The sequence below is a fragment of the Polyodon spathula genome, chromosome 2, assembly GCF_017654505.1.
Source record: "Polyodon spathula isolate WHYD16114869_AA chromosome 2, ASM1765450v1, whole genome shotgun sequence".
Lineage (NCBI taxonomy): Eukaryota > Metazoa > Chordata > Actinopteri > Acipenseriformes > Polyodontidae > Polyodon > Polyodon spathula.
In genome coordinates, this window is record NC_054535.1 from 13723671 (window position 1) to 13751472 (window position 27802).

Consider the following 27802-nt stretch of genomic DNA (forward strand, 5'->3'; position numbering starts at 1 on the left):
TAGTCCTTCTTGTTGTACCAGACTAGGGGCCTGGGGAGTAAGCCTGCATACCCAACACCTACCTATTACTCGCCTCAGCTCCTCACACAGACTAATATGTGGCAGCCTCAGCATCTCCTTCCACTTCTTACTGCGGCCATTCCTCTTTCCACCGCCTCCTGCATTGAAACAGAAAGCAACACGGTCAGGCTAGAAACAGGCTGAAGCTCATGACATCTATCTGCTTTAAAACGCACTGATTAAGAACCTGTACTAAACACTGTTAGTTGTAGGCAGTAATGAAACTTGACAGCATTTTTCTGACCCACACATTCTATTTATATTAAAATTATTTTATTAAACATCATGTCCAGTTAAACTATGATGGATCGGTACTTGGTAGCAACTACACAAAAACAAAAAACGTTATGTTTTTGTCTGCCCTACCGCACAACGGACAGCTTTCAAGAGCACAAAATCTGACACCCACAAACAAAAGGAAGTTAACCTCCTTGTGCTCCGTTTTTCGGTGAGATGTTGTTGTAAGTGACTCTGCAGCTGATGCATAGTTCACACACCCTAGTCTCGTATCTTGTAAAGCAGTTTGTGTTGGACTATTATTATTATTATTATTACATTACATCAAATTACTGATAGCTAAAAATGTGTTTGGCAGAGAAGAGGGTGAACATGCCTTCTCCACAGGGTAGATAATTAAACCTGAACCCTTTTTTCAAATCATTGCCACTCCACAAAAACAGTTAAATATGTACAGACACGTTAAGATTAGTTTACTCAAGAACATTACGATACATATCGTGCTAGTTAAAACCAGCAGTACAGGTATGTAGCATTCTTTATAGTGCTTAAGTACATTTCAGGCTAAAGTACCAATATGAGCAGTGCTGTGACTTTACAAAGTAACAGAAATTTAAAAAAAAAAAAAAAAACATTTAAAAAGTCCACAACATAAGCATAGTAAAACCTTAATATGCTTTGACACTTAAACATATAAAGTACAGTAGAACCAACTTGTATCCACTGGTCTGATAAAAAGGAGTTTTAGAATTTAAAATGATTTAAACCTAATCATGTATAAGGCTAATCCACCATTAGCAGGATTATGCACACTGCAATGCTACACATACAGTCCAGACATATATACATACATTTTGTATAATACAATTCTTTGCAGAGTAGAGAACAGCTTGGGTAAACGGTGACACTGTCCAAGTACCAGCTAACTTTGGTAACCTTTTAAAAGCAGAACAGTAGTCCAGACCCTGCTAGTTATTGGCACATGTAAAAAAGGAGAAGCTATTCAAAGAAAAGCAATACATCGTAAGGGGAAATTAAATTAAACAAGGAGAGCAGATAGACTAGGATTTCTTAATCACAATCATTGGTGAGCAATTTGGTAGACGCCCTCTCTGCCTTCTTCCTCCGTACGGCAACTATTTATCCTAATTTAACATATACTGGACCTCAGTTTGACCGAGACACCAGGCCCTGTCCGCACTACAGAACCGATCTCGAGAACCATACCTAAAAACATTTTTGATAGTTGTTCTCAACTCCTTCGGGTGCCTGTTCCGACTACTGTATTTGTAATGTCCACTCGCTAAAACATATCAAAAAGCATTTGGGGATATTGGAGGAAAAAAAATTTATTTGGTATTACAGCATTCACACTTCTGACAAACCACACTACCTGATACGATCTAATTCAGAACCAGACTCGAGTCTGGTTCTCGAGTACAGTATTAAACGCTGCATAGTGTGGATGCTATTTAACACTTTTAAGCCGGTTTAAAGACATAGTGTGGACAGGGTCCAAGAAACATGGGTGAACACACACACTCCCCCCCCCCCCCCCCCCCCGGATACTCTCTTTTCTGTGCAATTTCTTGCAGTTCCACTCTAACAAAACATGAGTTTGGTGTTAATCCTAGGATAGCTTCATTGTATTAAATATGTAACACCAAGGATATACAACCGAGTATCCAGGATAAAAAAAGAAACACACAGCCCAACATGGCCTTAATTTATAATCCCCTTCAGTCAGTGCATGCACAACTGTACCATGTTAAGTTTCCTGTCTGTGTATCTATTTTACAATGCATAATGTTTTTTTTTTTCAGAATGTTGGCAAGGCAACCTCTAGAACTCCACAGAGAGTTCACAAAAACTGCTTTCAGGACCAAGTTCATTTGTGTTCACAATGCAGTTTTCAAGTATAAACTGCGTTCGTTTATACGGTCTGTGAACTGGACTTTTACAATATCCTGCAATGCGTCTTGGTATCTTGAAAGATGGCCAATATTGATGCATTGGTCCGGTTTTTAATAACACATCTGAGATTCTTACATATTGCTGTGGAAGAAAGCATAGGAACTAGGGGAGCACTTTAATAATGTAATTAATACATTTGTTGAAAGCCTACAGTAGGAGAATAGCATTCAGTTATGCAACACTGCTCTGGTGTCCTACTGCAGGCATTAAACAAAGTCATTTGAGAAAAGAAAGGGAGTTTTGTCCAGTTCGTTTTGGATTTTGGTGTAGGACCAAATTTCTATCAGAGCTTCAGTTTCTCCCACTGTCCAGAATGAAAAAGTAGGACTTTTTTTTTCTCTTCAATTTACTGGCTCTGAAGGCATTAAAATAACAGTATATAACAATGCAATAACAGTTTAAAAAGTAAACATCAGGTGTATATTGCAGATCATAACAATTAGTTATGTTCTTTCTATTACACTGTGTAACACATTTTTTTTTTTAAATTTTTTTTTTGGTTCCTGGGTAGTAGGTGTTATTTCCTAATTGCTTATGCCTCAAAAGTATAGAAAATGGCTATTATTCCCCACAAACTTTGCTTTTGTGACCAGGACAGTGATATTTCAAAATATCACTATATCCAATGGGAAAACGGGCAAATGTGTGTCTTTTTGTTCACATAAAGTCAGAAAAAAACAACATATGAATCCAAATTAACATGTATTTATACTAAAGTAATACAAAAATGACTACAAAAGATTTGAGAGTAGTAGTTTTTCGAGATTTACGATTATACTGTATTTATCACTGTGCTGGTCACAAAAGCAAAGTTTGTGGGGAATAATAGCCATTTTCTATACTTTTGAGGCATAAGCAATTAGGAAATAACACTTACTACCCAGGAACAAAAACTGTATTACATAGTGTTATCATCTAGTGAAAACGTGTTAAATGTACAAAAAGCCAGCTTAAAAAAATAGATCAGCTATTACCATTTAAAACATATGGAATATGCATAATCAGAATGGTTAAACACTTAATCCATAAGATTTTATTTTTGAATAGTGCCAACATAACCAAAAAAACTACTCTGCTGTATACTTGCCGAGCACACTTACACAGTTTTGTACTTGAATGTGAGGACAACCCCAGTTTACCCAATAATGAATGTTAACCCCTCACAGGCTGATAACTAAACTAACAAACAAGGCAGCACTATTTATTATCTCAATAAGGAAAATCCAAATAATGATCAGGATGTGTTTAAACAAATTAGACCTACAGTACGTGAAAAAGGACTAGAAATAGAATAAGATCATATGAAGAACTGAGAAATGACTCCACTGTTTTGGAAATCAAATCTGAATACCACATCTATTTGTACTGTACTGATGGACAAATTACAATTTGAATATGTAGCAGAAACACCTAACTTCAACAAAAAAAAAAAAAAAATCATGCAGCCTATATGTAATCAAGAAGCTAAAATCTACTTCCAGCAACAGATAAATCTCACATCATACATAGGACATTACATGAACAGCGTTCTAAAGCTGAGAAACACAGGCACACCCAGCACTCACACATGCTGGCCTTTCCAGGAGCGGTTTCATCTTAAGAATCATTTTTTGGCATCAAATCAGCAAATGCAATTGTGTTAGCTCCACTGTGTATACAAAGCAGCTAATGATCAGAGTTGAAGGAGCAATGCATGCTTCCAGAGCCCATGTACATGGAGAGTTGCATTCTGAAAAGCTCATCTGGTGCACAGACAAGTTTAGAAAACAAAGTAAATGAATAACTTCTGCTTTTCTACAGCTGGTCAAAAACTGTATAGGATGACGTCAATATCAGGCTCAAGAACTACAAGCAAAACTAAAAACTGGTGAGTTGGGTTAAAAATTGAGTTGTTTTTTTTGTTTGTTTGTTTGTTTGTTGCAGCCCGATTTAGAAAAGCAGAAACACAAAACAGGATCCTGCCGCAGAAGACATTTTACGTTATGTTGTAGGAAGATGAAATTAAGATTTTTTTTTGCTTTAAAAAGAATCCTTGTACTGGTATCATAAATAACTTAAAATACATTTATTCCAATAAAAAAACCCAGCCTTTAAGTACAAACTACATTTAAAAATAAATAAATAAATAAATAGAGCCTTTTGATGACTCATTCCTGGCATTGTAAGTACTTGTTCAGTGTGCTGTACTGTGCCAAATATCATCTTGGTTATCCCCCCAGGACAACTTGAAATCTAAATTCAAATTATGTCATTTTCCCCCAAAAGAACAACTTCCTGTAAACAATGTCTGGATCATTCTTTTTTTTTTTTGGGGGGGGGGGGGGGGGGGGGGGGGGGGGGGGGGGGGGGGGGGGGGGGAGTCTTTAGGGATACAGACAATATTTTTAAGTTCTGCCAAATACATCAAGTGAACTTTGAAGAAACACATCTGGCACTGAGTAGGAAGGCACCATTGCGATTTCCGGTTATGATAATATGACATATCAGATGGTGTATCATGACAGTTCACACATTTCATGATTCAGCCTCAGACAGAACGCCCATTGTGCGTACAGCAGGAGTTTTCTTACACAGTTACTTTTAAGGCAGAATCATCTCACGCCATGTTGTTAAATTGTGCAACCATGGTCCCAATGCTTACTACCATTCACAAGTCACTGCTATTTAAAACCTGCCGTTTCTGCTTACATGCACTTGCAATAGTTAAATGTAAATGTCATATCTCTGAAAATAATCCAGCCAGGAGACTAACTTGATTAACGTAGTCTTGAGAATTAAAGATCCATTTGCTAATTTGGCATGGTATGACAACAGCTACTACCAGATTGTACTTCTATCTAAGGCAGCAGGTGACATGGCCTGCATAGTTATCTCTTATGGTTACACACTTTAAAAGAGAGTCTTGTTATGAAACACTAGGCTCACTATTGTACTATACACTCCTGTTCAGCTTTAACAACTTCAATGTGGCACCCATTTCCATTCCCCTCTGATGTCATACTGTCCATCTGTATAAACACAACAGCTTTGAAGAGAACACCTCCTCGTTTCACCCAAGTAGGGTGGAATGTATTTCATGTTTTGTAATTTTCTTTGTGTAGTACGAGGTCAACAGGTCATGTCCTGTAGACAGCAGCTTGCATCCTCTAGGTGTTTACTGCTAACCCTCCCTTCCTTCTGGTAGACACGGGGAAAGGCAGCGCATCCTCAGCCTGTTTAGCATATGATGCAAGCAAAATATCTAATGCCACCGAAAAACAACATGGACACATAACCTACCAATCAGCCAATTCTTTAAACTTATGTGCTGTAATATTTAAAGAATACAGTTTATGCTATTAAACCCTTTCACAGTGCAAATATTAATATTATTATTATTTGTTTATTTAGCAGACACCTTTATCCAACGTGACTTACAGAGGCTAAGGTGTGTGAACTATACTGCAGAATCACTTACAACAAAGAAGTTAAGTGACTTGCTCAAGATCACACAGTGAGTGAACTAGGATTTGAACCGGGGGCCTCCTGAGTACAAGCCCTTTTCTTTACCCACTGGACCACACAGCCTTCTTCAATGAGGCAGGAAAATAAGCCCACCATTGCTTGGCACAACACCGTACTTTTTGGTATTCAAAGCAACTCATTTGGAGTACTGAAAGAATCTGGTACAAGTCCTGTTTCCCACCTTATGCTATTATGAATCAATCCTCTGTTACCAGGGCAACCATGAAGTCAGAGGGTGGAGACAAAAAAATCTCTCTCAAATGTACTGTTTCTGAACGGAAACGCAAAACTGTTTAATGGTGAATCTAGAACAGAAAACAATAACAAAAATTGGAGAAAAATCTGACAAATGTGGGAGACAGTAAAACTTGCATTTACAGGCATACACCATTCAGTTATGTTGCGGGGAAACAGGTTCTAAAATATGAGTTAACCAAACACTTTTATAAAACAAATGTATTATGTAAAAATTATACAAGGAAGCAATTCACCAAGTGAACTACCTTCTTGCACAGCATAATACTATGTTCTCCCTACAGATTTAGTTAAGGTCAGTAATAGGACAATCTCCACAATTTAAATAAATATTTCTTATCTCTTTCTGGCAAGTACAGGATTCAAAGTGCTGTTGCATTCCTTTGGGTATTTAAAGTTTCAGAGAAATGTAAATGGCTTTCACAGATCTTATTACACTATAAACATTGCTTCATAGTATCCTTCTTAATTTTGCCAAGGAATATTTCCTAATGTTCTACACAACTATAAATACCATCACCCCAGGATCAGTATTAATATTGTTATTTTTAAAACAGGCTAAAATAGGCTTCATATTTGGACTTAAACCAACCATCAGTTTTTTAAATCCAAACTAACAAAAAAGCAGCTTAGATACTGGAGTTCTAATGTTCGTCTGGGGCAACTATGAGGATGGCCAAATAATAAAATGTTCAGGTCTCACATTTCTTGGGGAGCAACAGCTAGCTAGTGTGCGAAAAGCAGAACCAGCTTTCTAATGTCTTCAACTACCACTGACTGACTTCTGAGCTGCATTTATTTCACTCCTTAGAGGAAGCCATAGTGAAATGTTACAGTTCAATTGCTACAGTAGGCGACCAAATTAAAAAGCACTGGTTATAAGGCGAAGGGGTCATGTGGGAAAACATACAGCCTTACTTTATACCTATCCCAGGTGGTTTTGCATAACAAACAAGTAAGGTCACATTTCCGAGACCATAAATTAGCCTTGAGAGTAACTTGATACTAGATTTATATCGAGATCTATTGTCCTTTTACCACACAATCTTATGAATACTCCTCATGCTCGTTCCATTCTCTAAGCATCACATCATGCAATTTCAGCTCCGTTGGCAAGAGATGAAATAATTAAGTCTACTGTAAGGTTACGTATATAGACAATGCTACAATAGAAGACTGTCAATTTGACCATATATAGTTTTTAATTTTATGGCAGATACAGGGCTGTCCGTTACTGACGTAAGATGTCAAACTGCTGATGAATGCTTAGCGTTACTCCAGAATTGATCTGAAAGTGAATCTGGAGAAGTTGTTGCCAGTGATGAAACTGACTGGTGAAGAGAACTGTAAATAAACAAAGAAGAGAACTGCCACCATCTGCGGGGGACCTGCAAACAGCACTGTACTCCACTGCAATCCTGAAGCACACAGATTGCACCCTAACAGTTTACAAGTGCAAGCAGAGAAAGAATGGAATTATGCTCAGGTCCCTTCATCCATCAGTTACCATCGGGACTGGTGGAAAAAAAAAAAAAAAAAAAAAACGGCGACTGGAGTTTTACAATACAACGAAATATGGAGTTGACATTTTAGATCAGATGGCTTGGAGATACTTGGTGAAAGCTGGGTCTCGCAGGTGGCCTGTTCATGTGTTTTAGAACCTGTTGGGTCTCGCAACCATCGACTCTTTCATTCTTTACAAGGAATGCAGAGGCAAGAACAGAACAAGGAGCTATTATATACTGCAGGCAGCTGAAGAACTTCGGCAGAAACATTTTGAACAGAAGAGTGCAAAGCAGTTACCCGCAGATGAAGAAAGCTTCCCCGTGGCAGCCACAAGAGACGACAATCCCAGGTTGCCTAATGCAACAGTAACAAGACTCTTGATAGCTGTGCCCAGCACTGCATATGTGGAGAAACGCAACATCTGTGTGGACTGTAAACTCAGGCTTCTTTGATAACATGTTGTGCTGTTGCAATTGTATATAAAACCAATTTACGTTCAAATGCTTTTTATTTACATAGTTTTGGTTGCATATTTGTGCTTTGTTATGTCTGTATATAAACCCTTTTTTTTTTTTGTTACTTATTGACATTGTTCTGGTTGTACAGTTTTGTATATAAATATACCTGTACATACATGTATTTATTTTCAAAGGTTTTAACGCGCAGTTCAACAGTACATGCACGACAGAGCTTATTTTATTTTTGAAGCACAGTTCAATTAATAAATTATCAACACATGACATATTAAACTCGCAATAAATACACACATTGTTGCGAGGGGTCTTTTCAAAAGTCTGCGGGTTATTTTAACTATGTTTACGGAGCAATTGATACCAGCATGGAGGCTTCATTCATTTTAATTTATTACAATAAATGGAAACGTTGAAAACCTCCAGCTTAATGTTTACAACAGACAGAACCTTGTTTGAGGGACTATTTATTCACCAAAGTGAGAGGATATATAATAAAATTGTTTTTTTTGAAAAATGCATTTATTTTTAAATTGTATCCGCTTTATAAGTGGGATAACACACTCCAGGGCTTGTGCATTTAAGTGTTGCATTAACATACAGCTTTGTTGGTTGAAGGCACTCAGCTTTACTTCATGCTTCCAACCAAACTACAGCTGTATGCTAATGCAACACAACGCACACCCTGTCGTGTGTTAATCATTACATCATTTCTTTATTTTAACTTGAGTCTCCAAATAAAAGACACTCCATAACAATTACATTTAAAACTTTACGCAACATCACATACATACATAGGGCTTCTTCGAAAAATAAATTATGAATACTGCTTGATAAACACTTAAGCGTTCTGGCTTCAAAATTACCTATACTGTGCCATCCATTCAACTATTTCATGTTTAAACACACAACACCAGTACCACCTTACAACTCGCATGGAGTGTGTTTGCTGTTCTGTTTCCACTTCTGGCACAGTATCTGCTCATAAGGTTAGGTACAAGGCTCTAAAGATTATTATGGACCCAGTACCTGATGGCGGGAGTGTTAGCCCTATTTCCCTGACAGGATGGTGTCAATACGATATGTTTATTATAAAAGGCTTACCCTTATTAATAATAATTAGAAGCATAAACCTATCCTAGCCAGTATCAATAAGAATTTTAATTCCATTGTATGTGTTTTATTGTAATTTATAAACCCGGACATGTAAACACTTTTTAAAACTCAATGAACAAGTCATTTTATTCATCCTGAAATATAAACATAAAAACAGGAGTTTGTCATTTTGCCAGGGCATACACATTCAAATCTATGGCAGCTGTGATGCAATTCTGCCTAGCTCTTGTCTCCCTCTCCCTCTCCCTCTCCCTCTCCCTCTCCCTCTCCCTCTCCCTCTCCCTCTCTCTCTCTCTCTGCCAGCACCTGCAGCAGCTCCGCCATTATAGACCCTGTCATACTCCCTGCCAGCCAACCCAGAAGACCCTGTGTGTGCCCCATGATGGCCCTTATAGGACACTGGATTTATAATGGTAGAGAAGACAGGTCTGCCTACAGAACTGCTTTCCAGATACCTGACTACATGTACATATATTACAAAAAATACTGTAAATTACATGAGATTGGGTTCTACAAATTTTATGTAGCATTTTGAACAGTTTGCAAGGCCACTCCGAGCATCCGGTTTTGAAATAAAACATACAAACAACTCTCTTATGCACAAACCTCATCTGTCAACCCTAGCAGTTGTACTGGTTTAATAAGCCCATTTCCTGCCCTGGCCAATTTAAATCAACCAATTTGTTTAATTGGTCCTGATAAATTCAAAATGCATCCATTTGAGATGCAACAAGGCTGACATACATCGGTAACCATGGAAACAGCAGAACAGAGAGTGAAGTTGGAACAAGGCAGTGAGAGTTGAAAAACAAAAAAGGCAAGATTTTACTCTAGCAAAAAGTTAACGGCAATATCTGACAAAAAGAAAAAGAAAATTGTATTAAGAATTCTACACTGTTGTAAGTGCCATTAAAGCCTGGATTTTTCTCCAGCAATACTGTTTTTTTTTTGTTGTTTGTTTTTTTTTGCTTTTTTAAGCAGCGAGTACTGTATATCAATATAAAACTGTGTTTTGATGAGTAAAAGCACTTTTTGTGATAAAAAAAAAAACAGCTAATGTGTGTGTGTGTGTTTACCCATCCAAAACATAAACTGCTGCTTTCACAGGCCCAGATTAGCACTAATGCTAAACTATGTTACTTAAAGTAACATTGGATAGTCTAAAGCCCTTTCACACTGGCGCTCCTACCCAGGTCCTGACCGGGGTTCTGGCTACCCGGGTCAAATCGTGTCGACCCACATGCAGAGGTCGAGTGAGACGCCTGTGTGAAGGTTTCACTTCTGTAAGCAACATTTCTGTTTAGCCATATTTGTGCTAACTGAGACACACTGCGAGTCAGATAGCAGCAGGGATGAAGAAACATTTGCTCTAATCAACATTTGGCCGACAATTCAATCCAGAGAAGTTTGGATGGAAGCGTTGAATCAACCATTCTTCAAAAAGCAGTGTAAACCACGTAGCTGACTGGCATAACACTGGGTCACGACCCAGGTGGGGTCCAACCAGAGTAAAGCATGCCAGTGTAAAAGGGGCTCAAAATTAATGCTAATCAGGGTTTGCAAAACTAGCCGATTGATACATTCCAACCTCTTACTACCTTCTTTAGGTATCTTTTCTGTACGACCATATTACGTATTTCAAGGAACTGTCAATCAATTCCCTAATATTAAAAGACAACTTCTTCTGAATTTGCTCCCCTTAGGGAAAACAGAAACGACACTCCTGTTAAAACGTGTCTATTTTAAAGTGATCTCAAAAGGTATTTCTTTCGAGAAAAGGTTAGAGAAAAATGACTGAAACTCTGTGTTGCCTGATATATCACAGTGTATCTGCTGCCACTGTTTCTGTATCCATTGTCATAAAATAAAATAATGTCCTCGAGTGAAAGTGGTATAAATCTAATAATCCATTATCATTGTAATGCTGCTGCTGCTGCTCCTGCATTATCCATTGAATTGCATTCTGGCTTAATTCAAATAATGCACGGTCAAAAAGGAACCTATAGTCTGTTTGAACTCCTCTTTGCCAATCCCAACAATGTCATTTAAAATGCTGAAAAAATAACATAACTAGGTTTATTTATCAACATAGGTGAAAGGGGTTTGCAGTTTCACAGGCAGCTCTATTCTCAGTTCCCTTGGCTATGTGTGAGAACCTCTATCCGGCTTGGCATTGGGACAGCACTTGGATTACCTACAAACTTTCATCTCATATTTCTCAGATGAATGGCATCACCTTTGTTCCGGAATTAATGAAGGATACATCAATAATCTAAGTGTTCTGTAAGACGTGGATTTGGCTCTCATATTTCAGTTCCTTATAAAACCTGTTTAACCACAAAATAAACCGCAAAAAATAATGAATAATCACATTCTCCTTAAAGAACTCAGTTTAAAAGCAACCAATATGTTATGTATCTCGTGAATAAAGTGAACAGAAGTGCATTTGTACTTTAACTTGTAAATATGTTTAGCGTTCATTTTAGTAAGTCAGAGGTCCTCAAATTCGTGCCCGCGGCAGCTGTTCTTAAATTATGGGTCGTAAACACATTTCTGGCGGGTCGTAGCGTGGGAAAATAAAGAAAGCTTTAAACATGTTTTCCAACAAAATCCCCACAGCAGTCTCTTTACAGTGCTGCTCGCTTATGCTGTGCTTGTACGTACGCGACTTTTTGTCAGAATGGCTTTTGCGATACGATCAACCAATTGAATATCTGCATTGTCTCTGTGGTAGCCCTATCAAACGTTAGCTTGGTGAGACATAAACTGTGCCCGTTTCAAGTGCAGGTACCGACTATAAGTTCAACCAATAGAAGAGTCAAATATCTGCCAAGTTTTACGCAGCTGTCCAATCATAAACAAGCACAAGCCGTTCACGGTATTTGCATGAAAATTGAAGGCGAGTGAGTAATTAAATGGTAAGTGAAAGATCTGACAGCTGTCCAATCATTCGTGAGCAGAGGCGGGGTGTTAATATGCTGGGTAAGCACTAAATTTCGCCGACTGTTTGAGAAAAAATAACACATTTCAGTTTGTAGAATTAAATTTTCTATCTCTATATTTTTTTTTTTATTTCACCAGACAATGGAAACACCGTAGTCGTTACGAATCCACTTTCTCTGAATAACTGTACCGGAGATGAGCGGTCTTTAAAACTGAGTAGTGATGTTGACAAATTTGTCAAAATGAAACAAAGCGAGACGCTAACTACACTTTTAGTTTATTCACGGTTATCTGTGTAAACATGCTATTTAAAAAATATTTGCATTGCGTATTTTATGTACATTATTTAAAGAATAAGCGCAGCACGCACAATTACTACTTGAGAGTGCCTTCTATATATATATATATATATATATATATATATATATATATATATCGCGAGAAGGCAGTGTGTAAGACAAGGTCCTATGCAATAGCCAGCGTGCCCGCAAACAGCCAAGTAAGATCAATTTATGCCCGTACCAAAATTACTTTGAGGACCGCTGTACTACGGGCTCCAAACTGTTTCAGCACACAGCTCAGCTTTCGGATTTTGTTCTATGCTTTTTAGACTTCGGCAGGTTATTTGTTTCTTAAACACACACACAGATGTATGTGGAAACACAAATGGCCAATAAAGTTAAAGTTAATCTCCGTTTCAGAACCACACACAATTCATGTATTCAAAATCTCACACACTGTACACTCCAGGAAGCAGATTTTAAGATATTGAATTTTAATTCATTAAATAGTCCCATACAAAACTATATTTGGCTTGTGGATATTTTCATTTATGAAAAAAAAAAAAAATTCTACTTAAAGAGCTACCAAAAATCAATTGTGCCCACCAGTGGACTAATTCCTGTCCACATATCTGTACCAATGTCATGAAATCACCAACTAAATTACATGTACATTCCGATCTAAGCAGTTAATCATACTTATAGAACTATGACTCCTTCCCCTCACAGCAACCCCATAACCCTTCCCTCCTCCTCCTCCTCCTCTTCCCAGCCTATGGTTAGAATTAACCAGTGTAATAGATTTAATAGATGGGCTATCCAAGTAGGTCACAAAGATTTCCTCTTGCTGTTCTGCACATCTAAACATCCGTTTGGTGTACGAGGAATGCTCCTTTAGTGAACCTCGAGGGAAATTTACTGTAAATCAATGACATGTGGACAGCATTACTGAGTGAAGGCAAGGCAGAAAATTGCTTAATAATCTCATATGGAAGAACAATTCACCTATATTATTTAGAACCTGCAGCTTGCAGCTCACACGCTAGTATGGGTGAAGCACAGGCTCCGAGTCTAGGCGTTTTTGTGAACGCTTTCCTGAGGATATGATATAAAGTCGTTATGACTGAAAGTCTTTTAAAGCCGTGAAGTGGAGTAAAGGCTACTCCCTGGTGTTTTTTGGAACAGAACCAGTCATGTGACTCCGTGAATACCAGTACTGCAAAGACACACAACACTGGTGGATCCCTGATGAGACCAACTGTACATTTGAACTGCAAACCACATAACACCTGTACAGAACCACTGTTTTCTAATACACTAATTATGAGTAGCAGAGGACCTCCTTTAAAGCTGCTGCAGTCATTGTCCACTTGAGAATTAACCTCCCCCCTCAAAACGCAATACATGTCTTATCCAGTTTTATGATGTAAAGCCAATATGACTGAATTTCTTTTTTTAATACAGCCATTTGCACAGGAAGTACAGTTTCCAACACCTATCTAAAGGACATTGTAGACAGCAGAACAGTAAGCATAATAAGAACATAAGAAAGTTTACAAAACGAGAGGAGGCCATTTGGCCCATGTTGCTCGTTTGGTTGTTAGTAGCTTATTGATCCCAGAATCTCATCAAGCAGCTTCTTGAAGGATCCCAGGGTGTCAGCTTCAACAACATTACTGGGGAGTTGGTTCCAGACCCTCACAAGTCTCTGTGTAAAAAAGTGCCTCCTATTTTCTCTTCTGAATGCCCCTTTGTCCAATCTCCATTGTGACCCCTGGTCCTTGTTTCTTTTTTCAGGTCAAAAAAGTCCCTTGGGTTGACATTGTCAATACCTTTTAGAATTCTGAATGCTTGAATAGGTCGCCGCATAGTCTTCTTTGTTCAAGACTGAACAGATTCAATTCTTTTAGCCTGTCTGCATATGACATGCCTTTTAAACCTGGAATAATTCTGGTCGCTCTTCTTTGCACTCTTTCTAGAGCAGCAATATCTTTTTTATAGCGAGGTGAACAGACTGAACACAATATTCAAGATGAGGTCTTACTAATGCATTATACAGTTTTAACATTACTTCCCTTGATTTAAATTCAACACTTTTCACAACGTATCCAAGCATCTTGTCAGCCTGATGTGGAGCAAACTATTGTCTTCACTGTCTTTAGTGTTTAGTGTGGTCAACCCCAATACAAAATAGTTCATGGTTCATAGGTCTATAAAACTGCTAATCCAACTGTGATGAAGCTTGATTCTTAAAGAATGGGAATCTGGGGGTATCTGGAGGCATTATATTTTTAGGAGCATTGCATTTGTGTAAAATGCTCTTTGTATAATGGAACTGTATATTTCTCCCCTCAATAAAGGTTCATATGAGCAAAAGCCCATGCAGACATAAGCTGCATGAGGTCCTAACTTGTGGTATTAGCAATTGCAACAGTGGCCATCAGTTTTACCAACACACACTTGTGATTTCTAAAATAATGATCATGCTTCCTTCTAATGAAAAAGTTCCATGTTTAAGAAAAACAAGTTGTAAAAATTGTTACAGCTAAGATAAATTGCATGATAAAAGCTAAATGGTTACCACATTTTGTTGCTTGTCTTCTAAAGCAAATGTGTATTAAATAAATGATACAATACAAAAGAATAACAAGTGTGAAGTTTTCCAGGATGGACGCTTCATCCAACCCGAACCATTAACCGCATGCATTTATTTATACACACACACTATGCTAATTCACTGATAAGATAACTCCTGCTTTGATAGCACTGAACACACTTTATAAGAAATCAGATTTCTTTCCTTTGCCAGATACAGTTTAACTGGTCCAGTCAACAATGACGGCACTGCCTTATACTGTAAACAACAGTCAGTAGTTAGGATGATAATGCACTTGTACAGTTTAAAATGATGTAACCTTTGTTAAAATCCTTAAATCTACAAAAGTATATGGGAGGGGGGTCATTGTGTGATAACCCAAAGAGTCCTTAGCAACTCTCATTCAACAAGTCATGGCCTAATCCTAAGGGAAGTTTAAACTTGCATTAACAAACAGTTAGGAGCGTTGACAAGACACCCAAATGCTAGTCTAAACCCTTCATAGAGCAGTTCATGTGTTTACATATTGACATTTTCTGCAGCGTGAAAAGCATTTTGAAATCAGAGCTATTAATTAACATGCATCAGACCAAGATGAAAGCAGTTTTACCTGGATCGCCGCAAAGCCCAGTTAGGAATGCAGGCAGGTAGAAATGAGCATCTCTAAAATCGAGCCAAATGCAAAGTAAGTTACTGGAGGGTTTAGCTAGATGGATGGGAAAGAAACAGCAATCGATTTCTGTATTAGAACCCATCAGTCAACAATAACTAAATATTTTTACTTAATGCGCCAGATTACTCAAGCACCCATTGCAATATTCTGTTTGGTAGAACCAGTATGAGGGTAAATGAAAGACTGTATAAAAACAGCCAGCCATCTGTGTAGTACTTAGACTTGCAGAATGTCTTCTGCATGGCATGGCTTCTGAAATACATGAAGTTGTTTACATTTATTGTTTGCATTCACTTCATGCCGACTTAAAATATAATCTGTAAACGGCAAGGCCATGCAATTGCTGCATAACAAGTCAGTCCCAAATAGAATATCACATCCGAATATGAATCTTAGTGGAACCAGTTACAAAATAACTTAACTGAGTCCAAATGCAGAAGCATGTAAGTGATTGCTGTTTGTAAAGACTAATCCACAATGACAAAAAAGGAGACAGCACTTCCGGACAGGAAGTCAATGAACAAAAAAATCATACTCCAATATTTCTAGTTCTCCCCTTACAAGCCTCACAAATTCCTTTTTTAGAAGCAAGATAGAAATGAGATTAATTTTAGCAATAGCTTGTCACATCAGATTGTATTGTACAGCACCCTAAGCAATATTCAAAATATTTCATATCACACAAGAGTGCCATTTATTAAATCTGAAAATACACACCATGTTTAGTATATGAGCTGTGTACTGTTACTGTTCTGTAATGTGATACACAAATGGTAACAAAAGAGGATGATAGTTCAAGTCAGGCCAGCTGTGTCACATAGTTTAAATGTTTTCTCTCACGCACTTTAGTATTAAGTAAATCAACTGAGTGGGAATTAAAAAGGATAGGATAATTACCTTTTTTTTTTTTTAAATAAAAAGTTATTCCGCTTTACTCTGGAGGACCACCACTTGTTCTTTGGTGAAGTACATATAAACAAATCTGGAATTCATAATCTTCATGTTTCAATAATAGAAATGAACAAAACTATTATTAATATGAGGGTTACCGTTTACATGGAACAACACATTGGATGTATCTACAATTCTGTAAACACCTTCACACATGACAATTGCAGATTGTCAAAACACTGTTCCCCCAAAACCTCCATCCACTGGTACAATAATTTGTGAGCACACGTGCTAGACAAACACTCTCCAGTGGTTTTACTTTCCCTTTTTTTTTTTTCTAGCTCTTTAATAATGATCTTAGGTGACTGAGCAGATGTTTAAAACTACTGTAACAAAAAAAATATGGAAACACAGCCTTGTTCAAACCATTAATTAAATCTGACACAACGTGAAAATGTATCAGTTTAATGATGTGGGTCATGGCATATTTGGATTACATTTCCTTTTTTCTGTTATGCTTTTAATAAAAATGAAACTAATATATCTCAGCACATTACACCCAAGAAGCGATTCTAATGAAACTGCTGTCCATTGTTCAGATACTGGAAGCAGTGACTAACCACTCACCCACTTTCATCTTTTGTCAGTTTGGGAAAATATAAATATAGGTACAATACAAACATTGACAAAATGTACTTACACAGTACTTAATGTGTGCTTCCTGCAAGTTAACGAGCATTACCAGACTATTTACAGTGCGATCTTTACAAAATCCTTCTCTTGAAAATGTTCACTGGGCAACCTTCTTATAAACTGTGGATACTGTGGGCAGTGCAAATGCAAACAGTGAAGCTAATGCATCCAGGATCTTATCTAGCATATCAAAGTACATCACTCCCAGCGAACAAGATAATTGTACTGTAATGTTTCCATAATGTGTTTTCAATGTTCTAATTGCTGCACAGGAAGACTCAAAATCACTAAGGGCCAACACACACTGCTGAAAACGATCTCATTCATGCAGTCTATCTGGTCAGCACAGCAGCCAGCTAGGTGTCCCCACTTATTATTCCTTTCTTTTTTTTTTTTTAAACCGTTTTGTTAATTTCCTGTGGCTTCTCTGTGCTACTGCAGTAGAAGTGCTCATCAAAGGAACCCAAAATAAAGCCTGCGTGTCATGCAATACAAAGCAAATCGCCACATTTGCATTTTGCATTGTGCTGATCATTAAAATACAGCTTTTGAAGCTATAAAAAACAAATACAACATTAGAGTTCTTGCCTAAATTATTCATGTAGCTAAATAAAAATAAAAGCTTCACTGATTCTCTCATTGACTAATAAATGAAGTCCCTTTACTTCCTCTCATGAGTTGATAACATAAGGACGAATATTGGATATTGTAAAACTCAGCAATCCTCTGTATCTATTTAGACAACCTAATTTGTCTAACTAAAGACTTACCGTTATAATGCTTGCTTGCGGTTTCCTGTTGCTATCAATCTTATTTTGAATGTGTTGGGACAAATATTTTAGGAGGCAACAAAGAGAAGATAAAACCACAAAAGTGGTGGATCACTACTAAGTACAGTATGCTTCTGAGGTCTCTCAGCTAGCCCTTGGAGGTAGGTAACATTCTCTTCCACCCTGCTAAAGAACAAAAGACCTGGTTTGAACAAACTCATTCAATAATAATAATAATAATAATAATAATAATAATAATAATAATATCAAAATGTCCAAGATACAAATTAATTTATAAACATTGTAAACTTTAATACAAAACAAGCTAAAAGCAGAATTTTCCAAAAACACTGATAAGCAGTGTAAGCATAAAAAACAAGATAACAAATCTCAATTCATATTTCAAAACCTAGGAAGCCAAAGTAGAGAAGACAGCTGAAAAGAGGTGCGCTTTGAGAGAAGTTTTAAACTGAGAAACCGAAATAAAAATTTCAAATGCAGCTGGGCAGAGAGTTCCAGAAGGACGGGGCAATGCAACTAAAGCAGCGCCCACCAAGAGGAACAGACTTGGGTGAAATGTATTTAAATAGTCCAGAATTGGAAGACCTAAGTTGTCTTCCAGGGATGTATGGGCTAAGAAGGTCCACGATATAAGAAGGAGCCTGACCATTAAGGGCCTTGTATGTCAGAATCTTGAAAGTGGCACAGGAACAGAGAGTTAGCCAATGCAAACACACAAGAACAGGAGCAGTGGCGTAGCTAGGAACGGAAATTTGGGTGGGCCCCAACTTCGGGTGGATGGGTACGTACCAAAGGTCTGACATCATAGGAAATAGTTTAAATTACAAACGTGACTTAAATCAATTAAATACATCAAATATCTCCCCAGGGTTTGAGCAAAGCAAAGTAGCCTAGACTGAAAATGTATGGTGCCGAGTGAGGCAAGGCGAACATTTTTTGCAGTTTATAACAACACTTGCACATATACACTACAAATACAAAGCACGTATGCATACAACCTACAGAAACAAACACACTGTGCATAATAACTGCAAAAACCATTTCACTTGACAACAAAAGTGCAAACCAACTAAAAAAAAAAATCCCCAAACAAAAAAGCTGCATTGCTTTTTTTTCTTAGCTGTATTGTAATCTCTTAGCTACATCGTAATAACTTGTTACCTCTGCAAGTCGCCCTGCATAAGGTTGGCTGTCAAGCAAAAATTAAAAATCAGGCTAAGCTCCTGCTGCCTTCAAACCAAAACTAAAATCTTAGCTGTGCTGAGTGAGTGAGAATACCTCGTTTCCAGCTAAATATGGCTGCTTTCGTTTTCACTGCATTTTCTCAGGTACAGCTAAACAAAGATATTGTTGCTGAAAAAACGTAACAAGCAGATAACAGCAAACCTTAAAGACAAAACTCAAGTTTTTGTATTTATTTACATTACTAATACCATGTAGAAATAATTACGTAGTTTTAAAACCACAGATAGCTTCAAACTGTTAATAAATTGTAACATCATACATGTCACTTACTCGCTAGGTCACTGTAGTATGTCCCGAACACCAACCATGAAGTCGGTATTTGTTTGACTCCGTTGCCATAGTAACCAAATGCATGGCGCTGATAAAAGTATGAATTCACAGTGTGAAATGCTGTAAGGAAAATAAAGCCTATTTTTCATGGTAAATTGAAAGAAGCTGAAAGCAATTTTAAGCTATTTGTTAGCATTCAGCCAGCTGTCTTATTCCTGTTCACTCGAGCCTTCCTACTAAACCAAACTCTTAAAAGTGTGTCATATTTGTTTTGCCATGTTGAACTCCTCACTACTAATAACTTACTTTAAAAATGCACATTAAAATAAACCTCTAGGACTTGTCAACAGATCCACGACAACTGTCTCGCAAGCTATCAATCAAACGTGGCTTGCACATGATTCGTTGTGTGAGAGGAAGATCCCACCTAAATATTGCATCACAATGCCTATTTTTCTTTGATTGGCTAAAGTCTGCGGCATTTAAAAAAAAAAAAAAAAAAAGCCTATTTGACCTAAACTTAAACACCTCCTTTGGAGCGCACAGTTGACATTTATTATATATATATAATAAACTATTAATTATTATTATTAATCTATAATTTATTATACTATAATTTATTTTATAAATAAACTTAAACTTGGCATTCACATCTGCGCAGATTTGGGTGGGCATGTGTGCGAACTAGCTGGGCCATGGCCACCCAGGCCTACCAGTGTCTACGCCATTGAACAGGAGTAATGGAGTAATGTGTTCAGTCCATCTAGTGCCGATCAAGATGCTGATCTAGCTGCTGCAATCTACAACTGGACACAGAATAGGAATAGTTTACTTCTGAGTCAGGTTACCTTGCATAGCTAATTTCCTAAGTGCAAACAGACCAGTCCAGCCGAACAGACCAGGACCACCGGTTTAGGTGAACTCAGCACGGTTCATTTCCCAAGCAGACTTTATTGTTTACAATTTACGCCAAATGTACCGAACTATACCGAGTACAACGGACACAATGTAACTAGCCTATGAACAGTGCTGCTGTGAGGTGAAGCAAAAGTCCACAGCATGTAGAAGAGAATCTCCATGAAAGGTTAAGTGTTCCTAAAGAAATATACTTCAAATCAGGTATCAGTATCAACAGAAATGCACTTCAGTGAGGTTTCAGGTGTTTTAAAATTTCCATGTTCCACACGCAAGTTCTGAAGAATAACGCCAGTTCATTTAGAACTATGAGGTACTTTAGCCTCACCAAAGTGTCCATAAGCAATGCTCAAATGCAACTTCAAAAATCCAAAATCTGCAGATGCCAAAGTGTTTTGCTTGATTCTTGTAGATCTCATGAACATCTATCCAAAAATATCTTTGGATGATTTTTTGGAGCCCCCCCCCCCCCAACACGCAAGTTATTTTGGCCTAAACTTGGTAGAAACACCAAAAAATCTACTTTCAGGGGGGTTAATGACCGGTGGTTTAACAAAATTTGGAAGAGTCGCCTCTAAGTTTCTAACAGCAGTACTAACGTTTTAGGACCCGCATCCCCTACAGGGTAAAGGGTTGGGCTGAAGTTCGAACAAATTTAAAAAAAAAAAAAGGATTAGCATTTCTGAATTCATCAGGCCCAAAAACCCCCATGTGAATTTTTCTAGCAAAATCTGAGACGGTCGGACAGCGGCTCTGGTTGAGTTCGTATGGGATGACCCCTGCACTGTTTCTCTACTATGTATGAATAAAACTAACAACTGATTTGTCATACCTGCTGGATAATTTGTATGGGGCTCAATTTGCATAGTCAAAGAGCAGCCTAAAATAAAGAGATTAACATACAGTTCAGAATACCTGAGAAGTTAGTGGTTAACCACTAGATTAACCACACCCACAACGCAGAATATGTAAACACATCCTTATTTTTAAATTTACAGGTGTTCAATGAAGTGTGTTTTCTATGGACACTTCTACGCTCCCTGTGTTAATATCTGGCACTAGCCTTCAAATGGGCCCTGGCATCAAAAGGCTGAGGAGGAAGCAAAATGACACTTATTGTAGATTAAAGGCTATGCTTCAGCAGACAGTAGACCTGTCCTTTCCCGGATTCCATTATAACTAATTGATAAGGAGCCAATCAAGCCATAAAAACCATACCCAAATTGTTTTCTTTGTATTAGAATGAAAGAAACAACCGGTTAAGACAGTTTCTCCCAGTATAGTTTTAAGACATACCTACACTAGTTGAGGCCACGCCTGCTCACTTTTTGACAAAAGAAACGTTTTCAGCTGTGGGAAAAGGCTCTTGTACAGCACACTGTTAGTTGCGGTTATACTCTGCCTGTAGTTTTAGTTCTGAGTTGTTAGTTCGCAATAAAGGGCTACACCCTTCCCCATCCCCTGACAAGCTTTCCTCTGCTCTGTAAAACACCAAGCGTCCTGTCCTTCAAGGCTGAGGCTACCTGCATTTAAGAAAAGGCAGTATCATTAATGAAGATTGTAAAACCAGGCAGCAACGTTTTAACCCAAATGGTTGGGTTAGTGAGTGAAACTTTAAAACATCAATGTTGTCTTTAAAAAAATCGCTAATAAACAATTAAAACAGAAAATCCACTTTTAAAAGGAGTCAAGAGCCGCGACATACATTACTGTATACTACTGAGTGTGTAGTTAAGGGTTAAGTGCATTTAAAATAAAACAATGTATATCTACTTTTCAACCTACCTGAGTGAACAAACATCTTCGAATATTCGTTTTTAACACAAATATACCACTCGCGTTGCTTGTATATCAGAACTGGGTTGTAGCACAACATTAGTGAAGCACAGCTGCAATTGCAATCTATCCGTTTGAGAGCTAGTGTGCTTCACCGCCATAAATCCCCAACCTTCTGAATGTTTTGCGCTACAATACCCGGTTCCAATAGAAGTAACTTTATTCCGTGAAACACGCGTTAATTGTAATCGTAAATATACACGGGATATTTAAACGTTTGCGCTACAGTTATAATGCGCATATTACTATAACAATTCTACCTGTTTTTTGTTTGTTTATTTTTATACCAGTTTGTTTATTTTTAAATTTCCACTATGTTGAGCCTGGGGCTACAGTTTAACTCCATTCCATGGTAAAGATAATCGAGCTGGGGTATATGCAGCAGCTTCTCCTCCCGCAATCTTCAGGAGGCCTTTGGTGCAGACCTTGAAGATGTTTGGAAAGGCTGGCGAGGTCTACAGGTTTTATTTTCCTTTTACTCTGTTACCGTTAAAAGCAACACATTTTTTTGCGCCCTATACTGACATATTGTGCTCTGATGTAATAATTACAATAAATGTTAATCATTAAACCTCCTGCACTGAATAAGGCATGAACATTAGATCATTATTCTCAACGTTTACATTTTAAAGCGCAATTTTTTTAAAAATTTAAAACAGCTGTTGCATATTAATTCCAGACATGCAATCCACCACACACACAACCCTTTTTGCATTTTTATCATGATTCGTTTACTATTGCATGCATACGGTAGGCTATACTCGCATGGCACATCATAATGATCTTCCATTTGTGCAATCTTGCATTTTATTTTACAGAAACATTACAATGAAATAGATGTTTTATTTTATTCATATGCTACTGCTACCGGTGGTTTTTTTTGTTTGGTTTTGTTTTTTTTTTTTTTTTTTTTTTTTTTTTTTTTTATATAGGCTAGGGTAAACACAAACCAAAAAACACTGCGTATAGCCCAGTCCCCGTGCCGATCCGACCACGATAAGAAGCTGCAGACAATGCCTTTGTTATAGGTTTGTCTTTCTTCACGCACATTTCTCGGTCTTGCTTACCTTCTCTAGCTTTCAGGAGCACAGTGTTGGCCACGATGTTTTCAATCTCCATGATCAATATTGGGGTTCCATGCAGACCTGGTGCATTTCACTTAGTAATAGGAATGATGAAGGTGGTGGTTGGCGGCGATGATGATGACGACCAACGTAAACAGTGATCTGGCACATATCAGGTTAATTGTACCTCTCTTCCATTCCTTGATGTTTAAACCCCCCACCTTTTAGCACTCCTTGAACGTCCACTGCCCTTTTTAGCATTCAATGCCTTGCCTTCTTCCTGCTTTGCCCACTCCCTCACCCAGAGAGGCAGCCCCCAGTGGGAGGGATCATTATCTTCAAACCACACAATGAACCGCTCAGTAAAATCCACAAACAACACGCGTATCATTATCACAAGAAACGCTGCTTTTCAGTTGGATTTTAATATAAAAACATATTGGTTATTGTACTAAAACTACTGTATGAAGGTACATTATACAGAAAGTAGCCTGCTGTTGGGTACTTACTACTTACTAATACTGCAGGAACTTAGCAGGATGGTTGAGAACCTACTTCAGAACAGCCATAATAATACATTTGACCAATTTTGATCATGTTTACAGTTTTAGTTTTGAAGCAGGCAACCTAGGCATTAAATAAAATGCTTAAGTTTTGAGAACTTATTTTTTATCTGTATAATTATTAATGCTGCATTGACTTATTATTATTATTATTATTATTATTATTATTATTATTATTATTATTATTATTATTATTATTATTATTAACTACCTAGACCATAAGGTTTATTATTATTATTAACTACCATATTAACGGTAGACCTGGGGATTATAGCCATATATTTGTAGTAACAGACTGCAATGATCATTCATTAAGTACAGGCTCACCATGAATACAACTTTTTTGGTGTCAAGTGTTAGCGCTAAAGCAGAAGTAAAGTGCATTCTAAGAAATTGATCAAAATCGAGTGGAGATTTTAATGAACTCGACATGAACAGCACTAAACCAAGACAGGTTCCACAGGGGGAAAGTAATCAAAAAGCAGTAAAAACATGTAGGACCCCTAGCGTTAAAGTGGTTCTAGAGAACAAAATATTTCAACAGAACTTCTCAAATGTGTAGTCTTTAACCTTTGTGTGGACTAGGTGAGTCCAGTTAATGAAATGAATTTCTTTACAAAAATCAGTCCATGTTTTCCATCAAGAGTTCACACAGTCTGTAATTCCTAAACCCGTGAATATATATATATAATATATATATATATATATATATATAATATATATATATATATATATAATCGGCTCGAAGCTTGATTCAAGTTTAACTGATTATCAGGAGTGGCAAGGTGTGTCCAGTGGACTCCACATGTGAAAAATAGGTCTGCAATCAACATTCAGTAAAAAAAATACCTTGCAATGCTTGGAATCCAAACATTCCAGACAATGTTTTCAGAAAATATAAATCATGTTTTACCTGTAACAAAGCCATGCATGCTGAACTGTATTCTGAAGATAAGCACAAACTTCCATTCACTTGAACGTTGTTACATAAATAAACATTTCCGTGCATTCCTAGAGTATTGTAGTTGATGCTTCCTTTATATTCACAAAATAATGCATGCGTTTCATTCCTGGGGATAGACTCACCTTTCCCACACAATGGTTATAGAAAAACCTGTTCACTGTGACTTGATTTTCTTTCAAAACTGCACATTTGAGACCTACTGTACAGTATATAGAGACTGGAAGTTCAAAGCAGGTAAGAATTATGGCATTTGTAATTACATTTATACAAATTTATTTAAAAAAAAAAGAGTGTGTCATCAAAAAGGACAGCTGCAATTTACTAGATCATTTTACAAAACTGGGGGCCAAACCAGTACTTGGAAGAGAGAACTCCAAAGAATACCAGGCGTGGCTGGAGGTGCCATCCTTCTGATGAGACATCAGATCAAGTGTCCTGTCTTGCTTGGATATTATATTCACTGTCTAGACTTATTTTATTCAACTGGCCTAGCCTGGAAGAATGGGTGCACCCCAGGAAAGAAGATGTTACTTCTTTATATTCAGTGGTGCCCATGGATGGTACCCCTCATGATTACAGAAACAATCTTGTGTGTGCGTCCTTTAATGACGTTCTGGTATGCAGACCTGGCAGCGGCCTGCATGAAAGGCCTCAGTTTACCCTGTGGAAATAGGCCACAATTGCTTTTTAAGCAAGTCTATGGTGATGTCAATTTGAGGTGTGAGAGGGGTAAGGCCAATAGACCCATTAGCCTACTATCAAGAATGTGAATATACAGGCTGGGAATTGCTTGCAGCCAACAGCGGAATGGATGCACCCGACCAAACTTTACAGCAAATCTGGGGCATTCCTACTCAGATCTGAGGTACGATATGGGCATATGAGCCCATGAGAGCTCTGTACAGCCCAAAAATTGGGTTTGGTCCAGTCACAGTACAAAGAGCTTCCAAGTGTATACAATAGACACAAGCAGTCACGATTGCCTACAGTAAAACAAGAAAATGAAAAAATAGGTAATGCAATTTATTTTAAACTGTATTTATTATTATTATTATTATTATTATTATTATTATTATTATTATTATTATTATTATTATTTAATCCCACCTCATAGCCACTATAAGGAACTATGACTAACAGGAACCAAAGATTTACAGAACACCCAGCAGTGGTTACAAAAAATATTGTTACATTACCTTTTCTGTATCCATGAACATAATCACGTTTGTGTTGACATTTATTATTCATAAATCAGCTGGGGAATGAGACTGAACACATATTGCAAAATGGTCTTGTTAGCACTCATCAAGAGATGCAGAAATCTGCTCTCTGGCTGTTACTGCATCTTGTATTTATATCCCTATCAATGTCACCTCCTGCAATAACACAGATTTTTTTTTTTTTTTCTGCCATTCAGTCAGTAAATCAGCATTGGTTTTTTTTGTTTTTTTTATGGAAGGGGAAGCATAGATACAAGCACAGGATGTCTATTGCATTTCAGTCAGGGTTCAGGTAGAATTCACCCCTGGAAGAGGGTATTTCAGGGTTCAGGTAGAATTCACCTGTGGAAGAGGGTATTTCAGGGTTCAGGTAGAATTCACCTGTGGAAGAGGGTATTTCAGGGTTCAGGTAGAATTCACCTGTGGAAGAGGGTATTTCAGGGTTCAGGTTGAATTCACCTGTGGAAGAGGGTATTTCAGGGTTCAGGTAGAATTCACATGTGGAAGAGGGATTAGCCAAGTCGGAAAAAAAGATGTGTACAATATAGATAAAGTCAGAAAAAACAGGTAATCAAGGCTACATTTCCCCCCTGAAAGAGTTGTGCTGTATTTTTATTTTGAGGCTTGGCCCTTTTTTTGTGTATGTCACATATTTATACAGTTAATTATTGACAATTAAAGTACAGTTACATTAGGTTTTTTTTTTTTGGGGGGGGGGGGGTTATGGCAAATTAGCAGGTAGAAAAACTAATTGTGACTGAACTTCTCTGTGTTTAATGATTGGAACTTAGAAAGTACAAAGCATTCCAAGACGTACAAGGATAATGATATGTACAAGGATAATTTTAGCTGAGGGTATGATCTGATAACAGATCACAAGTAATCATTTCCATTCATAAACTGTCTTGCTTTCAGGCTGTACATAAACAGATGCTCTAGAAACACCCTGAAGACTGTTTTGTTCTTGTAGAATTTGTTCCAACAAGCACAGTAGAGTACAGTCATCTGCATGTGGTACAGCATTGTGTTTCAACCAAGGACCTCTTACTCTGTACATTAGATGCATTCACTGTTGGTAAAAGAAGCAGTCTCGCTAATGTTTAGTCATTAATTATCCGTTCTGTGCACTCTACATTATCAGAAGGCAGATCTTGATGACAGTTTTTGATGCTTCTTGCCACATTAGTAGGTCATTATTATTAATGGGAAGCAAAACAGAAAATGAATATTTTTCAATATGGTATTTTACTGATATTGTTTTACCTACAGATATTATATCGTTGACTTGAATTAATATAATAACAGCCAACTATATTAAACGTAAATATTCAGGATTTCAATATTCCAAGCAAAAGACCAGAATATTACATGGTTTCAAATCTTTACACATAATACACAACATTGAACGTGTGGACCCTTTTTAAATTCTTGGAATAAACACTGTTGGGTTTAATAAGATATCTCCTATGGGTCAAGTCTTTTCATGTGTGTTTAACATTTAAATAACCATTCTGTTGTCTTAGCATCATAGAACAGTGATAGATTCTGATAACTACAGTGGCTCTCAAAAATATTCACACACCACCACACCACCCCCACCCCCCACCACCCCCCCCTTGGACTTTTCCACATTTTATTGTGTTACAACATGGAGTCAAAATGGATTTAATTAGTTTTTGCCACCGATCAACACAAAAAAAGTCCAGAATGTCAAAGTGAAAAATTTAATCTACAA

At 37.4% G+C, this 27802-nt stretch overlaps 1 protein-coding gene across 1 annotated transcript in view; it reads right to left on the reverse strand.

Moving 5' to 3' along the window:
* The window catches only part of LOC121330478 (G protein-coupled receptor kinase 4-like), a 56666-nt gene extending 33059 nt beyond the window's left edge, over positions 1–23607 (reverse strand). Inside the window, exons 1-2 of the mRNA XM_041277024.1 lie at positions 23324–23607; positions 63–158 (exon numbers count right to left, since the gene is read on the reverse strand). Of these exons, the coding sequence (XP_041132958.1) occupies positions 63–158; positions 23324–23375 (148 nt within the window). The 5' untranslated portion in view covers positions 23376–23607. The remainder of the gene's footprint in view (positions 1–62; positions 159–23323) is intronic.
* Positions 23608–27802: the final 4195 nt, after the last annotated feature.